The sequence below is a fragment of the Ornithorhynchus anatinus genome, chromosome X1 (genome assembly GCF_004115215.2).
Source record: "Ornithorhynchus anatinus isolate Pmale09 chromosome X1, mOrnAna1.pri.v4, whole genome shotgun sequence".
NCBI classification, from domain to species: Eukaryota; Metazoa; Chordata; class Mammalia; order Monotremata; family Ornithorhynchidae; genus Ornithorhynchus; species Ornithorhynchus anatinus.
In genome coordinates, this window is record NC_041749.1 from 84,733,898 (window position 1) to 84,753,537 (window position 19,640).

The 19,640-nt window shown below is 60.0% G+C and overlaps 1 protein-coding gene across 1 annotated transcript; it reads right to left on the reverse strand.

Moving 5' to 3' along the window:
• Positions 1 to 66: 66 nt before the first annotated feature.
• APEH (acylaminoacyl-peptide hydrolase) lies at positions 67 to 18,783 on the reverse strand. The gene is made up of 22 exons (XM_029051476.2): positions 18,705 to 18,783; positions 18,482 to 18,611; positions 17,214 to 17,340; positions 16,146 to 16,239; positions 15,200 to 15,275; positions 14,826 to 14,980; positions 14,413 to 14,550; positions 12,621 to 12,712; positions 11,682 to 11,722; positions 11,198 to 11,319; positions 10,654 to 10,714; positions 9,561 to 9,658; positions 9,111 to 9,162; positions 8,593 to 8,681; positions 5,893 to 6,031; positions 4,369 to 4,452; positions 4,203 to 4,283; positions 2,890 to 2,978; positions 1,893 to 2,083; positions 1,247 to 1,349; positions 1,040 to 1,146; positions 67 to 340 (listed from the first exon to the last, which is right to left on the reverse strand). Exons 1-22 carry the CDS (start codon positions 18,714 to 18,716, stop codon positions 232 to 234), a joined length of 2,190 nt encoding a protein of 729 aa, XP_028907309.1. The 5' UTR covers positions 18,717 to 18,783; the 3' UTR covers positions 67 to 231.
• Positions 18,784 to 19,640: the final 857 nt, after the last annotated feature.

Here is a 19,640-nt window from a genome sequence, read left to right on the forward strand (position 1 = left end):
TCCACTGAGCCCCGCTGCTTGAAAGCCCTAGTCCGGAAGGTTGCAGGTTAAGTAACAGGACGCCGGTTTCCTAGGAAAAATGGATTCTCTTTCCTCTATTTATTAGAAATTCTATTGCAACAAAATTGAATGAGCTTATCAGTAAACAGTTAAACAACGGTGTGCGTCTCTCGAGGGGGGACCCGGGGAGATCAGAACCAACAGGGCCGGTGGCAAAGACGGGGCCTCCGATCAACAGGTGCCCAAGTGCTTGCACAGCCAGACCACGGTGTTCATGAAGCTGTCTGATTCCACCTCCACCTCAGAGAGCGAATGACTGCTCTTCGGGTACAGCAGGACCCTGAGAGGAAGGAGAGAGAGCGAGAGACCCTACAGACCGCGAATCTTTCCGGTTGAGCCCCCAGGCCCTTCACCAGTGCCTGACCCTCTGGAGATGAAATAACCGTGATACGGGGTAAGCGCCCGCTCCGCGCCAAACACCGTTCCGAGCGCTGGGGTAGGCGCGCGATAACGGGGTCGGACCCAGTGCGCCCGTCCCACACGGGGCCCGCAATCTAAGTAAGAGGGGAGAGCGGGTACCGAATCCTCATTTTACAGATGAGGTAACAGGCCCAGAAGAGTGAAGTGACTTCGCTTTTACGACATCTGTCATTCGCAACAGACAGACAGCAATTAATAATAATGACGGTAATTTGTTACGCGCTGACGCCGTGCCGGGCGCCGTGCCGAGCAGAGCCGGGAGTAGAATCCGGGTCCCGACTCCCAGGCCTGGGCTCTTTCCACCAGACCACGCCGCTCCCAATGAAAGCGACCCCTCACTAGCTTACTCCTCTTCGGGGCAGAGTTCTGCCGAGGTCAGCGAGGCCACGGATCTCCGTCCTCCCCAGGCAGTCTGTCCCGGCCCGCTCCCCGAGACTCAAGGCAACGATACACCCCTCCCTAGCACTAGCTCCGGTGCCGGCTCGGCAGAGCCCAGCCCCCCCCCCCGCGGCAGGAATCCCGACGCCGTCGGCCGGGACGGGGGACGTTCTCTGCTTACCTCACGGGGACGTTCCGGGCCTTGAGGGCCCGATAGTACGCCACGCCCTGTTTGCAGGGAACGCGCTTGTCCTCTTGGCCGAGTATCAGGAGAACCGGCGTCTTAACCTGGGGTCGACGGAGAGAGAGAGATACGGCCCGCGGTCCGACTCGCGTACGACGAAGCGGGAAGCCGGGGGAAGGGGAGGGGCGGGGAGAGAGAGCGCACCTGAGAAATATAGCAAACTGGAGATTTCTTCAGCATCTCCAGCCAGATGGCGGGGTCGTGTAGGTACTCCGCTCTGTAGGGAAAGCCTGCTTCCACCAGGCACCTGCAGACACCCAACGTGAAACCGATCGAAAACCGCCCAGAGCGCTCGCTCGCTCGGAATGAGGATTACCGGATGCTCTCCCTGGGCCCCAGCCCGAGCCCCTCCCGGAGTCGCGAGAGAGACGCTCCCCACGACTAGCTCGGCTTTTCCGCCTGTGGACCGCCAGATCTTCACCCCCGCCCGCCCTCTCTCGGGAGGGCGGGGACCGGAGTAGCCCGAGCGCCTCCGATCTCGGGAAATCCCCCAAGTGGGGTGCGAGGCCAAGGGGTCATGGAGAAAAGTCCTACAAGAATACACCGGGAGGGACCTACCAGTTAGTTGCGGGGAACTGGGCCCGCCTCGCCAGGGGCCAAGGGACTCCCCATCCCAGACAGCGAGCGGCCCGATGAGAGAGATCGTTCCCCCCGCCCCCCGCCGCCGGTCCCAGGCAGGGCTGGGGGGGGAAGCGAACGGCCAAGAGGGAGTGCCGGGCGGGTCGACCGGAGCGGCACCGGCTCCTCCCAAGCCGGAGCCCGAGGGGCGGGGCTCGGGGGCCACACTCACCAGTCGGGAATGTCTGTGGACCCGGACAGAGAGGCGATGTTGATGACCGGGTTCCTGGCTATGCAGGCCTTGTATACCTCCGGGTACTGGCCGATCAGATGGCAGGAGAGGAAACCCCCATGGGATCCACCCATCAGCGCCACCCGGCCTGAATCAAACTGCTCCTCCAGGAGCAGCTGCTCCACTGCGAACTGGAAAAAGCGGGGAGGGGGGGCGGGGGAGGGAGGAGCAACAACGCGGTAAGCACCTCGGGCCTCTCCTCGGACCGCCCATAAGGCAGCCGCGGTCTCCGGCCGTTTCCCGCTCCCGTTCCGTGCTGCGGGCGCGCCCGACCGTGGAGAGGGACGGATCCCCGGTGGGGCTTTACACCGTCGGGCACGGGCGGAGCCTGCCGCTCCCTTGGGAAGACCAAGATGGGAAGGAACTCTCTCCCACTTGCAGAAGCGAGCCGCTGCTCGACAACCGGGTGGGCGGGTGGAGGCGGCAGCCGCTTCGGATTGCCTTTCTGGAAAGAGCCAGAAACCCGGCCGAGGGAACCGTCAAGCCGGGGGTGCCCTTCCCCAGAGAAGAGCTCCCAGTGAGTCGGAGCGGGGGACGGGCAGGGGTCCCGTCAGCTTTCTGGGGGCGCGCTCCTGCCCGGGCTAACTGCTCCTCGGGCATCCGGGAGAAGGGCCGCTCACGGGCGGCGGGAAGCCGGAAACTGCCGGACAGGCAAAGGGGAACAGACAAACGCTCCGCCCCTGCACGGGGCGGACGAGCAGCGCGGGAGCCCACTGAAACGCTTCCGCCGCTTCCCTCAGTCCTCGGCCGACTCCGCCTGGGAGGCCAGAAAGAGGTACCGTGGGCTCGGGTCCCCGACCGGGCCCCCTTCCCGCAGGGAGCCAAGAGAGAGTCCGACTTGCCGACGGCAAAGATCCGGGGACAAAACAGACGAACCCCCCGAAGAAGAACGTCTCGCTGCAAGAAGGGGACCGATCCCAACATCCCAGCCCTGTACCTGGACATCTTTCACATCTTGGTCCCCCACGTTTCCAGGCAGGGAGAAGATGCTGTCCTGGCCAAAGCCCGAGGAGCCACGGTAGTTCACTAGAAACAGAGAGACCGTTCAGAGCGCGAGGACCCCGGCAAAACGTCTCACCGCACAGCCCGAAAGGCCAGGAAGGTTTACGGGTCACGTTCGGGACTGGGATTCGGAAACCCCATTCCAGCTGGACGCTAACGGGAAACCGGAACGCGATTTCCTCTTCTGCGGAGTAGGAACGATAAAAATCCTTAACGGACCCCGGGTGGGTCGGGGGAGGGGGGAACCGTGCGTCACGCAAGGCTTCGCCGACGGTTCCGACAAAGCAATCCACAGAGAGTCTCGTGTTACGCGGAGAGACTCACGATGAAGACGGACAGCAAAGATCAAGCCCTCCTGGAGGGCCACGCCCTCCGACGCGAACGGTCACGGGGACCGAGGGCTCAGAGAGCCCCGAGGAGCAGGACCTGGGCCGCAGTGGTCCGACCCCGCGCCTCGACAGAAGCTTGGGCCTCAAGATGCTGGCTGAATGGAAGGTGGCAGGCCGGCTAAGCGGCGCACTCGCTTCTTGCCAGAGTGAAACTACCCCGCCTCGTCGGGGATCACGCGCGTTAAGGATAAAGACCGTACTAGCGCGCGGTTGGCGGGTCAGAGCGGCAAGGTGAGGCCGGCGTATGACACCGGCCGGGCAACGAGGTGAGAAACCGGCAAAATTTCTGTGCGTCTCCGCGAGGCCGAGTTCAGATGTCCCTAGCCCATTCCGTAAGACGGTCCGGAAATCCGGTGCGCTCCATTTCCTAGCCCTCTCTCAATGTCAATCGGGCAGGATGCCCTTCTTCCAGCTGGACCCTCCCGAAAGGCGATCCGCCCCCGGTCCCGGGATCCGAAGTCTGCGAAGGTATCTGAACGCGGAAGCTCGGGGAGTCTTCCCCTCCTGGGAGCCACCGTGGGAAGCGTGGCTCGATAAGACTTTGGAATCACCACCGGGAACCTGGGGCGGCAAAGGGGGCGCTGACCTACGGGGAGGGAGGACGGCGACGACGGATGGCCCGCTGGGGCCCTGCGCTCGCGCCCCGCCCCCTGAGCCGACACGGTGACCCCCTCCTGTCCTCCTGAATTGTGCGACCGAGCTCGGCTCACCCGCGGCCCAAGGGACGGAAGAAGAAGTGGCGTTTCCTGAATGTCGGGAAGGAGTCAGTCCCCTACCAGGACTTTCCGCGATAGGGGAAGAGGGCCTGACCTGGCCCTGCTGGATCCGTTCCTTGAGGCCCAGATCCAGGGAGACTCACCTAATAGGACAGCAAAGCCCATCTTGCAGAGGACAGCAGGGAACAGCATCCACCCTGCCACGAAGGACGAGTGAGGGCCCCCTAAAAGGAAGAAGGCAAACTTAAGGTTCGGGAGCCGACGAGAGGGAAGCTGGCAGAAAGGGAAGAGGCAAGGAACCAAACCTACCGTGGGGCATGACCACGAGTGGAATTTTCTTCCTCCCGGTCGGGATGTTGGGCTCGAGGAGGATGGCTTCAAAGTCAAGCCCAGCTGCAAGGAGGCAGGGAAAACGAGGCAGTGAATTCAAGAGCGCCTAACGTGCCGGGAGCAACCGACGGCAAAAGAAGTCCTCCCACGGAGACCCCGAGAGCGACCGTTCAGCGGTAGGAGGGGGAATGCCAGACGGATTGCCGAGGGGCAAATGGTCGGAAATGTTTAGAGAACTAGGGAGGACTAAGAGAAAGAGCAGGGGCCTGGGAGTTAGAGGACCGGGGTTCTAATCCTGGCTCCGCCAACCGCTTGCCCTCGGTCGCTTAACTCCTCCTTGCCACGGTTTCCCCGTCGGTAAAACGGAGATTCAATATCCGTTCTCCCTCCCGCTAAGACCGTGAGCCCCACACGGGACGGGGACTCTGTCTGACTCGATTAACGCCTATCTATCCCAGCGCTTCGAGCGGAACCTGACGCGCGGTAAGCGCTTAATAAACACGACGACGACGACAGAAAAAAATAACGACGACGACCATCTCTGTGGCCCGGGGGGAGTAGATGGGACTGCTGGGAAGGAAGGGCAGAAAGGAGGGCTTTCTCCAGGGACTGGGGTAAAAGGCAAAAATCGCCAACAGCCTAAACTACAGCCCGCTAGCCATTCCTCTCAAGGGAAGAGGGCGTGGACATGGGGCGATCAAAGTCCAGCGCCTCTCCACCTAGCTCTATGGTGACGGCACTCTCTCGGACTGGTCCGCAGCCAGGAGCAGTTGCCAGCGTTAGTCTTCCGCTCCCCGCCCCGCGGCCTCCGGGTAGAAAGCCGCCTCGTCACTGGGAATGGCAGTCTGGCTCACGTTTAGTCCTGTCTGGCTAGCTCAGCGCTGGATGCGATTCAAGAGCACCACCTGTTAGACTTCGATCCTATATTTAGGCTTCTGACGACCAACTCTGAGAACTCTTTGCCACCTTACTAAATTTAACCGAAACAGTTCAGCTAGGCTGGAGGCCCGGGACGCCTCCGTTCTCGGAGGGCGGAGAACAGAGGTGCGGCACAACCCGTGCAGGTTGGTACAAGCTGCGAGTCGGACTTATAAAATGGGAACTCTATGGCTAAAATTACTTAACAGCTAATAAACTACCAAGGTTCCTCAGCGGAATCTGATGTCATGGTGCATTTAAACAGTACGTTCATATGAGAGGAGACTTCTGCAAAGAGATACGAAAATGAGACTGTCAAACACCATTAATACGTTAAAAGCAACACCAGAGGGATGGCCAAATGCTTTTAATAGAGGCAGGAAGAAGTTTCTTCCAATCTTCTCTGGCGGGGGGGGGGGGGGGGGGGGGGGGAGAAAGGAGCTTTCCTCTTGGGCTGCTGCTAATAAACAATCCTGATGGCACTTGATCACCTGGGTCGGAAGACCCCTCACCCCCCTCCCCACCCCTCACCCCTCAATGGTTGAGCGCTAAACCCACCTGGGCCCCCACGGGGGTCAGACTCACCGTAACGCGGATTCTCTTGCTCCGGGGGAGGCTGTAGGGCCCGGATTCCCCACATTATCTCTATGAGGGGTTCTGCATCTTCCAGGGGCATCCAGCAGATGGTCTGCTCTTTCCCTGGAGGCGGCAGAAACCCGACTTTCTGCCAAGGAAGAAGAAAAAAACCCTCTAGTTACAGGTGTCCGTAGACAGCTTTTCACACCTCACACCTAATGCCCTCTGGTCTCCTTATTCCCCTCTCTTCCTCAACACAATTCGCTATGGGTTTCTAACTCCCTCGCACACTGCAAGTATATGCCTACTCTGGGGGAGAAGGACAGGGAAGGGAAGAGACGCATATGGCCACCATCCCTGGAAAACCTGGGATGATCCTTTAGTAAAGACGGTGGAGAACAGAATGGGGGAGAAACAAGGGTTAGGGGAGCGTTACGGCCAGAAGCGGGAAAGCTCGAAGGAAACGGCAGGAGAGCTCGGGCGAGGGGGCCAAGGAACAAGGGTTTTTCTCACTTGCAAAGTCATCCGGCAACCATGGCACCTCCTGGTGTCGTAATCTCATCCATCTTGCCACGGACCCCTTTCCCACTCCCTCCCCCTCCATTATATGGCGGAACACCACTCTCTCCACTTCAAAGCACAATTAAGGTCACCTCTTCTCCATGAGGCCTTCCCTGATTAAACCTTCTTTTCCTCAGTTCACCGTCCCTTCCGCATCATTTACGCACTTGGATCTGTGACCTCTGGACATGTGATATCCGGCCCGGCCCCGACCCCACAGCCCTTACGTACCTATCTTCGAATTATTATAAATCACCTACTCATTCATATTAACGTCTCTCTCCCCCTCTGGACCGTAAGCTCGTTACGGGAAGGGAACGTGAACGCTAATTCTGTTGTCCTGCACTCTCCCAAGCGCTTAGAACGGTGCTCCGCACATAGTAAGCGCTCGATAAATACCGCTGATCTACGGATCGATCGGTGAAGCTCCAGCTGACCTAATCTACGTCGTTTTCTAAAAACAACATCCCTACAAACTTAAAAGCTTGAGTTCCGCCTGTGTCCTCGGTGTGGGCGAGAGAGCCGAGGGGCCGGATGCGTGCAAGTAGGGGGATGGGCCCAGGAGGCTCCAAGGAGCTACCCCGGATCGCAGCGCGCACACCCGGCTCATCTGGCCTACGGCCCGTTTGAGACGTGAATGGGCGACCAGTGGGAATGTCTCTGGCCTAAACCTCTTCACCTTTTTCTCGCTGCTGTCCTCCTGAGCCCCACCAGACTCCCTGTCTTTTGATTCGTTCAATAGTATTTATTGAGCGCTTACTACGTGCAGAGCACTGTACTAAGCGCTTGGAATGGATAATTCGGCAACAGACAGAGACAATCCCTTCCCAGTGACGGGCTCACGGTCTAGAAGGCCAGCTCCTCAGGCACTCCAGCCCTAAAGTATCTCTTCGCTATAGCTCTTCTCTCACTCTTCACTCTGAGATCTCCACCCATTTACGTCGCTTGTCTTCCCCGTTTGATTACGACTCGAGGGGAGATCGCGGGGTTACTTCTTTGTTCCCAGTACACAGGGTTATAGGGAGCTCAACCAATACCGTCGATACCGAACTTTCCTAGAGTACAGTGAGCTGGCATCTCAGAGCAAGCACCTTCGGAAATCAGAAAGGATTCTGCGATCCAATGAACTCATCAGAACCTTTAATCAACTCCTTCTGCCCCCGACATGTTAGGGACAAATACTCTGGCTACAGAGACCAAAAGTCCAAAGGCTTCAGATGCACAGGAGAAAGTCACCGGACAAAGGGCAACCCAAGTCCATCAGGGCATCCAACTGGCCACCACTCTGGTCCAGAAGCTAGTCATAGCCCGGCCGGATCGCTAGCTGCTCTTCCACTGGTCTCCCCGTCTCCGGCCTCCCCCCTCTCCGATCCACAGTTTACGCTGCTGGCCGGACCTCCTTTCTCCAACGTCATTCTGCGCGGATCTCTTCACGCCTCAAAAAACTTCCAATGGCTTCCCACCCCTCTACGTATCGAACGGAAACTCCTCCCCACTGGCTCTTATCCCTGCTCCCACCCCACTATACCCTAGCTCACGCTGCCCGTTCCTTCCAAGCTCACCTTCTCCGCGTTCCTTGACCTCCACTCCTTCCTCCTGCTCGGAAGCTCCCCGAGTCACCTCTCCCCATCTTCGGAGCTTTCTGAAATCCCACTTCCTCCAGGAGTTTTCCCGATTGAGATTTCTTCCCCCAGGTCCCATCCTTCCGACTACCACTTCCGCACTCACATACCAAAGGGCCACAGGGACGTTGGGAGCTCAGATTCAACTGGGATGCCGCACCGTTCAAGCACTCGCCAACCATCAATCGATGGTATTCGCTGAACGCTTACTGTGGGCAGAGCACTGCGCTGGGCGCTTGGGAGAGTACAACACAACAGAGACAGATGGTAGACATGCCCTCTGCCCAGAAGGAGCTCCTCCACAAATCCATCCTTCCATTCTCTTCCTCCTCCTAGCCGGAAATTATCCGGTGCCTCTTTCCCCCATAAAATCGCAATCTCCTTGAGGGCGGGGAGCGTCTTTCACCTTTAAAGAACTCTCCCGGGCACTCAGTCCAGCGCTCGGGCCACAGCGGAGGGTCGATCGGTACTACTGATTGATTGGTCAGTCTAGGCGAGGCTTTGTTCAGATCCGACCCCAACTTACCAGGCTGGGTGGGCAGTTGGGTGTGGAGAACTGAGCCACCAGGAGGTCCCGCTGAACCGTAAACAGCTTCCAGCTCGCCGCAGGAAACCCTAGACAGCAGAAGACGATATGCTGAGCCACCAGGAGGGTAGCAGGAATGACATCTGATTCACTCACCCAGCCTTCCCTCTCCCAGCCAAGTGAGGTCCCCGGGGTAACTGGAAGCCAGGGCCACAAGCTAAGCCAGCCACGGCCCACGCGTGTCTAAAGGCACCTCCCAGCATTCCAGCCACCGCTGCTCAGCGAGCCTTCCCAGCCTTTATTATGGCAAAAAAGAGACGGAAGAGCCGCGCTCCGTTCTCCCCGCCAACCTCCCCACCACACAAGTGTGCGTGTGAGATCACGCTCGAGGACTCAGCAGGGGAGGCCAACTCCTGGCACCTTCCTGGGTTGCACATCGCACAGGCTTTGGGCTGCTCCCAATTCCGCCCGTGGGCCTTCCCCCCCCCCCCCCTTCCCTTCCCTGGAACGTTACACACCTGAAGTCAGGGGGATCACACTTCCTGTCAGCATATCCACTGAAAACAGATCCTAAAAGACGCAACGGAGAGAGTGACCGGTCAGTCACCCTAACCCCGGGAGATCGGGAAGAAGCTCAGCGGAAGGAGTCGGGGGAGCTTTCACGACAGCTCTCCCTCACGTGTCCCCGGGGCTGCCGTTTGCACACTTTCTGAGATCCGAAAAGCTCCCACCTGGCCAACTCCGCACGAGCACGCTCACTCGGTTAGTAGGCCTCCCTCTGCTTCTCGATCCCTGGTCGCAGCCTTGCTGGTTCCCAAGCCCGCCTCTGTCTACCTTTTCTCCCCGGGGGACGGGGACCGACGCCTTCGCCTCCCGTTGGCCCACGGACGCAACGGTGAGCCCCCGACGCGGAAGCCCGCCGGGGTCAGGGCCGTCGAGCGGCCGGCCGGCGCCTGCCCCCCGCTTACCTGGCGGCTCCGGTTCCCGGAATCAAAGACCACCCTCTGGCTATCATCTGACCAGCATGACAACGGCAGTAGGTTGCAGTAGATTCCAGAGAAGTATCCTAGGAAGAGACCACGGCTGCTAAGAAATGCGCCGGCTTCTCTGGCGTTACCACACTCACCCAAGAAGGTGGTACCCGGGCACGTTAAGGAGAGAGGCTCTTGGTCCCGGGGGAGCCTCGGATGCAGCGGGGCTCGGCTTTCTCTTGGCACCCAGCTGCTTAGACAGATTTATTCGAGATAACCAGACGGGAAGGCAAATTCCTTCCTCGTGACTGCACTGCTGGAACCACATCCGAGTGAGGAGGGAAATCTGGAAACCGGCCAACGCTGCAGGAGTCTCAGATTCTTGAGCTACTAGTAAAACTCATCGATTCGCTCAGGGAAGCTGAGTATGGGCGCAAGCGGCAGTGGGATGGGCTCATCGGGGTGCCGTGTCCATCCCGGACGAGGAAGCGCAAAAAAGTCCTGGAAGGGTGGCCTCAGATTGCGGAAAATCGCTTCCCTCTTCCTCAATACGCAAGATGGCCGGGGGGGGGGGGGGGGGGGGGGGGGTGGTGTCCTCAAGAAGGTGAGCTCAACTGCTTAGGAAAAGCAGCATCACGACCAAGCCGTGCTAAGCCGCCTCTGGCCAGAGGAACCAATGATTTGGCCCACATCACGTTTCAGATCTCTAAGAGCCCCGGCCACCGCTCTCCGAATCCGTGCTTCCGAGAAACGAAGATTTAGGATAAGCTTTGTTTCTTTATCAGAAGAGTCCCCGGCCACCTCCAGGCCCTGACCAACACTGCACCAAGGAATCCCTCGCTCACTCGAAAAATCCTCCTACTCCTCCACCCTTAGCTCGGGGACTACTTTCCAACGGGTGACATTCCAGTCTGAGGTGACCAACTGAAGATTATAAGTTAACTGTAGGGGAGAGGGCGTTTCTAAAGTCAGCTGTCCCCGTGGCTTTACCCGTGTCCTGGAACTTCTATTTCGTTTGAGGGAAGCCTTGGTCCATCAGTCTTAAACGAGTTCGATCGCAGGCTCAAAGCTACCAAGCACCGTTACTCACCTTTACTCTGCCTGGGCACAACGTCCACTATCACCGTCGTGAGTCTTGAGTACCAGTCCAGCTGAAATAAACGCCGACACGATTAGGCCAAAGAGGTTCACAGCGGTGACTCAGTGGGCAGGATCGACTGCCAGCGAATGGAGAACGAAACGTTATCTCTAACTTTTCAGGGGCTCGGAGGGGGCCGAGGCAGAACACGGGGGCTAGATACAGCGTGAACTGATGTTGCGGGGGTCGGGGGGGGGGCGGGGGAGGATGTCCGGAGCCCAGCAGACAACGCTCCTTTCTGTTCTGCTCCGAGGCCCGCCCTACTCAAAAAAGGCGGCCCCTGAAAACCGCAGTGAGATACCACCCCGATCGACGGACCGTAAAACGTGCCCAGAAAGGCAAGCCCAGGCCACCCGAGGATGACCGGAACGTTTATAAGGCATGGGAGGTGTAAAGGGCGGCGGAGTGCTCGATAAGGCAGAGCTGGAGTGTCAGCATCACCGCAACTCAACCCAGGGTCACAATGAGCCCCCAAGGCCCGTCACCCGGGACTCACCAGGCACAGCTGACTGCACTGATGATGAGGACCAAGTGTAGTGTATCGCAGGTAGACAATGTGGCATTGGTCTGGGCTCAAGCGGGGGGACCAGCTCGCCTTGGTATCATCAGTGAGCGGCTCTGCAACGATGGGACACGGACAACGTTTGCGCCGGCCGGACTCGAGAGGTATCCAGGGGCCATCGCAAGTCACAGACTGGGGATCACTCATTCATCCATTCGACGGTATTTACTGAGCACTTACGTGCGCAGAGCACTACGCCAGGCGCTCGGGAGAGTACGACATATACATTACAACAACAAACGGACACGTTCCCTGACGCCAGCGAGCTTACGGCGTAGGGCGGGGGAGACGGGCATCCCTATGTACGACAGACACGTCTATAAGCGCTGTGGGGCTGGGACCGGGGGGGGGGAGAACAAAGGGAGCGAGTCAGGGTGACGCAGAAGGGAGTGGGAGAGGAGGAAAGGGGGGGGCTTACCACATTTCCCGCTGGTGAGGTTCAAATAGAACAGAGCTGATCTGGAAACCCAAGAGGGAGAAGTTAATCGCTACACGACAGAAGAACAAATCGTCCTACTAGGTCAAGCCAACGATCCTTCCAGCTCAAGGTTCAGTCTCCGGCAGTGGCACCAAAGCACACTTGGGGGAACCGTGGTTGGCCCTCTGACATTCATTAGAGATTAGAGATAAACCGTCTAACACCCCCAATTTCCCCCTCTACACTCATAATGGACCCAGGGTCCATCACTGTATCCGTATCCTTTCTGACCCTACTGAGATTCCTTGCTTCGTCATCAATATCAGCACTTAAGTGTCTACGCGGTTTGAAGCACTGGGTCAAGTGTCTGCTGGGTGACCTCGGGCGAGTGACAGCGAGTCTCGGTCCCCTCATCTGTAAAATGGGGATTAAGACCGTGAGCCCCATTTGGGACAGGGAACGTGCCCTACCCGATCAGCTTGTATCTACCCCAGCGCTTAGTACGGTGCCGGGCACAGGGTGAGCGCTTAGCAAATTCCATTTAAAGAAAGAACACCAGTGCTTAGGGAAACATAAAATGAAACCAAAAAAACCCGATTCTAGCCCTCAAGGAGCTTACGGTACCGTGGGGGAGACAAGCGGACGGACCGTGAGCGATAAACACAAAGAAATCAATAACCGATATCCCAGCCTTCTACATTCTAAAAGCCTACTACGCCCTGAGCTGCTCTGAAGGGACTCTTCGGAGCCCTCCGAACCTCGCCATCAATTCCCAATCCCATGGGAGAATAGAGCAGGTCAGGCCGGAAGAGCGAACAGACAGTCCAAAGAGCCCGGTCTTCTAACTGAGGGCACGTGATCTCCGTTAAGCCTTCCCAGCAACGTGCTCTGCAGCCCCTCCACCTTCCCCAACCGAAGCAGTCATTCCATCCTCCTCACCTGCGGTTCGAACAGAAACGCACTCCTAGTCTGAAGGGTTCATGCCACCAGCCCACAAACACCACGCCAGTGTCTCTGGGAGCCCAGATAGCCTAATGGACAACACACACACACACACACACAACCAAAACTTAGGCGAGGATCACGCGAAGCACCTTACGGCCAAGCAGGACGGGAGAGCCAGGAGAGAAAGCCTGGGTGGAGCCACCTTAGGGGAAAGAGCCCGCCTGCAAATCCCGCTGGCTTTGAAGGGGGAGACGGAGTCCCGGGCCCGAGCGAGAGAGACGACAGGGAGCGGGTAAGTTCGTGAGGAGCGGGGAGGAGCGGAGAAGGATGTGCTACCGCGGGAGGGTCCTGAGGCGTGAGGACGCTTTTGCAGAATGATGTTTTAGAAAATAAAGAGAAGCAGCGTGGCCTACTGCAAAGAGCGTGGGTCTGGGCGGCAGAGGACCTGGGTTCGAATTCCGCCTCCGCCACGTCTGCCGGGTGACCCCGAGCAGGTCGCTTGCTCTGCGCCTCAATGACCTCACCTGTGAAACGGGGCCTAAGATGGAGACACCCACGTGGGACACGGACTGTGTCCAACGCGAGGGGCCGGCATCCACCTCGGCGCTAGGAAGGGTGACCGGCACGCGGTGAGCGCTCAGCAAATACCGTAAAAAAAACCGGTCTGGGCGAGAGCGAGGTATGGACCCAAGAGGGGGAGAGCCGGGAGGGAGGTCGGCGAGGAGTCGTAGCTCAGCTTGGAGTCGGACGAGAGGCCGGAATCTGACGGGACTGTATTAAAAAAAACGCCGCGCCCCTCCCAGCTCCGTCCGGATCACTCTCACAGAGGGACCGTATCTGTGGCCGAGCTCCGCCGTGGTGCGCGCTCTTCCTCTCCAGTCCCGAGGGAGGAGGAGGAAGAGGCAGCACGGCTTAGTGGTAAGAGGGGGAGACAGAGTCAGGAGACCTGGGTTCTAGTCTCGTCTCTGCCAACTGCCAGCTGTGTGACCTTGGGCAAGTCCCTTAACCGTTTTGTAAAATGAGGATAAAATACCTATTCTCCCCATCTCTTAAGACTGTGAGCCCCGTGTGGGACAGGGACCGTGTCCAGTCTGGTTATTTTATATCTAGCACGGTGCTCGGCATATAGTAAGCAATTAATAAATACCACTGTAATGAGAACAAGCTCCTTCAATTTTTGAGCTGGGGGAGGGGAGGGAGTGGAGGGAAGAAAAATCGTTGGTGTGTAATATACCTCTCCCATCTAATTAACTGTCTTTGCTGCTTTAGCCCATCCTCCCTCTTACACCTTGGCTTTGGCCCAGAGGGAAAGCGAAGCACAGTATCACAGGGAAGGATGTTATAACAAAGATAGAAAGCCACAGGACTCAATGGAGGAGCAGCACGGCTTACGGAAAGAGCCCGGGCCCGGGAGTCAGGGGACCTGGGTTCTAATCCCAGCACCGCCATTGGTCTGCTGGGTGACCTTGGGCAAGTCACTTCACTTCTCTGTGCCCCAGGTATCATCTGTAAAGCGGGAATTGAGACTGCGAGGCCCCCCCGCCCCAGGAGTCACGGACTGTGTCCAACCAGATCATTTCGTATCCGACCCGGCGCTCAGTACGGTGCCCGGCACACAGTTAAGCGCTTAACAGATACCACTAAAATACGAATAAACGTTCCCTGGGATAGGACGGTGGATCCGAGCACTAACACCAGGTTGCTATAAACCGGTTCTACTGCACCACCAAACCAGGAATGGCATCGGGTTTTTCTCGAGCCAAGGGCAAACTGAAATCTCACTGACCTGTCCAGGGGAGATATGGCCAGGGATTCCCTCCAGAACAGAAATATTTCCACTGTCAATATCCAGGACACACAGGACGGGGACGCTCTTGGACCCCAAACTTTCTCCCCAGTCTTCATGGAATACAAACTGATCCCCCTGAAAGAAACACGTAAAGGGTCTGTATACGCAAACAGTCACAAGGAACCCCTTCGGAGATGCCGTGAATTAGAATAAGAACCCACGGTTCCTTTCCGGCCAGACAAGCCTCCTGACCGACGGTCTCCAATTTAGCCACCTGAGCAAACCAGAGACTGAGGTTACACTGCTTGGCCCGTAATGGCTTCAAGAGACAACTCTTCCCTCCCCGTCAACTCCTCTTCAAACCCCAACTTCAGCTGGCCCTTCAAATAAAAGCAGAGGCCGTACCGCACCTTGACCGTACTGTCCTCTTTCTTCATCCTGGGGGTCTCGTCACTGAACTCGGCGGGTTTGGCCTGGAAGAACGACTCTGTCTTGGAGCGTTTCTTTTCGGCCACATAGAGGATGTGGGTCTCCGAGTGTGACCAAGACAGACAGCCAAAACAATCTGGGAGAGAAACAAAGCTATTAACGGAGAACGCGGACCGGCCGCTTACCAGACCCAGAGAGACCATCATTAACGACACGGCGCGTAACCGGCTCTTCGCACGGTCTCGGTTTAAGTGGCCCCAGGCGATATCTGCCTCCCATTCGTGACCTGTCCGACCCACTCGCCCTCGCCCCGACCAGAACGCCCATCCCCCCCCCCCCCCCCCCGGAGCCTCACCGTCTTCATACACGGGCCCGTGCTTCTCCAGGGCTGTCAGGTTGACGGTTCTCAACTTGGAATTCTTTCCCCAGACCTGAGTCAGGGAGAGAGCACAGAAGTCACGGCCGGAACACGCCCGTACTCTCCCTCGGAGGATCGGTCCTCTCCAAAGACGGCCAACTTCTCTCGTCCCGCCGAGCCGTTCGCGGTGGCCAAGAAACTTCTCAAGCCGATCCCCTCCACCTCAGACGGGCACACCCCACTGGTAACGAGACCGCCTCTCCGCCTCACTCTCAAATCTCCTGCGCATCCTGGGGACGAAGAATCTCCCAGGACCCCGAGCCGTGCAATTCCGTCGGCTATCTCTGGCCCTTATGAACTCATTCACGCTCACCCTCGAAACTCACATACGTAACAACGGCGGTATCCGTTAAGCGCCTATTATGTGCGGTAAGCTGGCGTCAGAAGAGCCAAGTGCGCGGACTGGGCCGTAACGGGAAATCGGCGCAGGTGAGGTGGGGCGGGCCGACCGAGCGCTTTAAAGCCGAGGGTACGGAGGTTTCCGCTGGACGTGGCGGAGGATGGGCACGTAGGTCCGTGGGGAGGGAGCGTGCGGCACGGATTTTGCTCTTTTAAGAAAAACGATCCGGGCAGCAGAGTGAAACGAGGACCGAGCAGGGAGGGACGGGAGGCGGGGGGGTCGGCAGGGAGACCGATCCGGTAGTCAGGGCGGGAGACGACAAGCGCTCGGATCGACAGAGCGGCAGCCCGGACGGAGAGGAAAGGGTGGATTCTCGGCGACGTTACGAAGGTAGGACCGACGGGATTCAGGGACAGATTACGTGGGGCGAGCGAGAGACGAGTCCAGCCGGTCGGAGGTACTTCTTTCAGGGCGCGGACCTCGCCCACGGCGACAATCAGCTAAGCCCCAGAACCGATCGACTTCGACATTCGACACACTTGCCTCCAAGAACTGTTTGTCCTCCCCCGTGCAGTTGTTGCTGATCTTGCGAAGGAGAGCCTTCATTAATCCCGAGGGAGACTCTCTACTCAGCAGCCTGTAGGAACATCAAAGCCCGTCACCTTGGGACTCGCCCCAAGTAAGCAGGTCCCGAAGAGGACCGGCAAACAGGGTCCGGTCCGTATTAATGAGTAACTCGGTTAGAACGCGACCCGGGTCACAGTCGAAGCACCGGGACGTCCGTTCGCAAACAAACACGACGACCACTCGTCGAAGAAGCGCGTGAACACCACCCCGGCAAAGGGGGGGAGGGTGGGGTCCCGGCCCAGGACTCTGCCCCGTCCGGGGAGAGCGGGTCTTACTGAAAAACAAACCGAAAGAACGCCTCGGCTTCTAGATCCGGGAGGACGGCAAGTGGGAGACTCCCGGCAACTCCCCGCGGAGGGCAAGAGGGCCGGCGCGAACGCCGGGGAAACGCCGTCGTCTCGTATCGCCGCCACCCGGGAGGATCGGCGGGCTGGGTCCCGGAAAAACAACCCCAGAGAAGCCACCCGCTTCTCCGAAGGGGTCGGGAGCGCCGGGCTCGCACGGAACCGTGCGACGCCGAACGCCCAAGGGGCCCTCGGGCCCGATCCGCCGCGCGTCCGTCCGCTCGCCCGACGTGGCCGGGACCGCGGATCCGGCGGCCGCCTTCTCCGCCGCGCGCGCCCCCGCCGGCGAATTTCGCCGGCGGCGGCCACTCGCCGAAATACGAAGGGCGACCCCGACGCCCTCCGGGTCCGCCGGGGAGGGCTGCGTGACGCGAGAGGCCGGGACGGCCCCGACGCTCCCCTCGGACCCCGGGGGTCCGGGACGTCCCCGGCGCCCGTCTCGCCCCCCTCGGTCCCGGACCCCCGAGACGTCCCCGACGCTCACCGCCCCCCAGGTCTCAAACGTCCCCAGGGCTCATCCCCCCCGGGTCTCGGGGGACGCGGGACGTTCCCGGGGCTCGCCTCCCCCTAGGTCCCGGGGATCCGAAACGGCCCCGACGCCTCCTCCCCCCGGACCTCGGGGCCGGCCCCCCGCACTTACTCCCCCTTGGTCTCCGTGCAAGTGCCCGCGGGCCCCGCGAACAGCACGGAACCGCTGTCGTGGAACACCAGGTACTGGCGGCAAAAGCGGACGGCCTCCATCCGCTCCAGGTCTCGCTGCAGCCATTCTGTAAGGAGAGGTCCGGGATCTGGGGCTCCGGCCGCGGGTGGCGCCCCCTGCGGGTCTCCTCGCCCTCCCCCGGCCCCACCCTCGAACCCCCAGCGACTCCCCCGACGGGCGCCCCTCCGGCCGGCCGCTCGCCCCCATCCCTCAGACCTCCCTTCTCCGCCCTCCCTGCCCCCCTATTTGCTTCACGCCACTCTTCCATTTCCCCCCATCTCCGGCTTCCACGCGCGCGCTCACACGTGCACCCCCGCGCGCGCTCACACGTGCAGCCCCGCGCGCGCTCACACGTGCAGCCCCGCGCGCGCTCACACGTGCAGCCCCGCGCGCGCTCACACGTGCAGCCCCGCGCGCGCTCACACGTGCAGCCCCGCGCGCGCTCACACAAGCACCCCTCCGCGCGCGCTCACAAGCACCCCTCCGCGCGCGCTCACACGTGCAGCCCCGCGCGCGCTCACACAAGCACCCCTCCGCGCGCTCACACAAGCACCCCTCCGCGCGCGCTCACAAGCACCCCTCCGCGCGCTCACATGCAGCCCCGCGCGCGCTCTCTATCTTACACACACACACATCCACACACAGGCGCGCTCTAACACACTCCCGGGCGCTCTAACAGTCTCCCGCGCGCCCTAACACACTCCCGGGCGCCCTAACACACTCAAGCGCGCCCTAACACACTCCGGCGCGCCCTAACACACTCCCGGGCGCTCTAACACACTCCCGCGCGCCCTAACACACTCCCGGGCGCTCTAACACTCACTCTAACACACTCCCGGGCGCTCTAACACACTCCCGGGCGCCCTAACACACTCAAGCGCGCCCTAACACACTCCCGCGCGCTCTAACACACTCCCGGGTGCTCTAACACACTCCCGGGCGCTCTAACACACTCCCGCGCGCTCTAACACACTCCCGCGCGCTCTAACACACTCCCGCGCGCTCTAACACACTCCCGGGCGCTCTAACACTCACTCTAACACACTCCCGGGCGCTCTAACACACTCCCGGGAGCTCTAACACTCACTCTAACACACTCCCGGGCGCTCTAACACTCACTCTAACACACTCCCGCGCGCTCACACACACTCGCTCACGGGCGCATTCTCTCTCTCTCTCTCTCTCTCTCCCCCCCCGGCCGGCCGCACCTGTCTGTACGGGGCAGTACCTGCCCCCGTACTGGGTGACGACCTCCGGGCCCACGCTGGCGGCGGCCAGGGCGGGGTAGCGGCTGAGCCTCCGGTACACCGCGAGGGCCTCGGTGGGCTCCGCCAGCACCTGCGCGGGGACAGAGGGGTGAGGGCGCGAGCGGAGGCTCCCCGGGGCGGGGGGGCCCCGAGGCGGCCCCCGGCCCCGGCCCCGCGCCCGTACCTGCCGCTCCATGCTCGGCGCTCCGCCGGCCGGATGCTTCGGGCCGGCCGCCCGCTCGTTTCCGCCTCCGCCCTCGTCAGCGACGACGCGGGCCCGGACTCCGCCCCCTCGGGCGCTCGAACTGCGATTTTCTATGGTCGAAGCCGGGGGACGGTGGGCGGGTCACTTCCCCTCTCCGGGCCTCGGTGACCCCATCTGCGAAATGGGGCCGAAGAGCGGGAGCCCCACGGGGGACCGCCCGATGAGCCCCGATCTCCCCCGGCGCTTAGAACGGCGCCCCGCACACGGCGCTCGGCAGATACCGATATCACTACTATTATTAGTAGTATCATTATTGTTCCGTTCGACAGATCGGGGGGCGGACTCGAGGGATCCCCTCGGGGCCCGAAGGCAAATGAAACATTGCGGGCGCCCTGATTGGGTGGCGTTTTGCAAAAGAGCCCGCTCTTTCGCACTGCGGCCCCGTCCTTCCGACTCCCGGAGTCGGCGTGCTTTTCTCAACCTCGTGTTCCCTCCGTTCAACAGAGGCGGACCGGGATTTCAACCTCGCTCTGCGCTCACCAAGCGCTCCATAGATACGATCGAACGCATCCTCTCGGCGCGAAATTCGAACGAAGCGTTTTCGTGTCCGGGGCCTGTTCGCGTGTGGCGAGAGCACCCGCTCTTTCGCACGCGGCCCCGTGCCGGTCGCCCCCGGGATCGGGGTCGTGTGCTTTTCTCAACTTCGTGTTCCTTCCGTTCAACAGACACGGACCGGGATTTAAATCTTGGGAAGCTTGGTGCCAGGAATCTCTTCGTGGCGGAATTCCAATAAAGCATTTTTGTGCCCGTGGCTTGGTTGCATAATGCGAAAGTCCCCGATCCTTTACACGCAGCCCCATTCCTATCACTCCCGGGTTTGGGGGTCACAGGTGTTCCCTAGGTACGGTTTTCTTG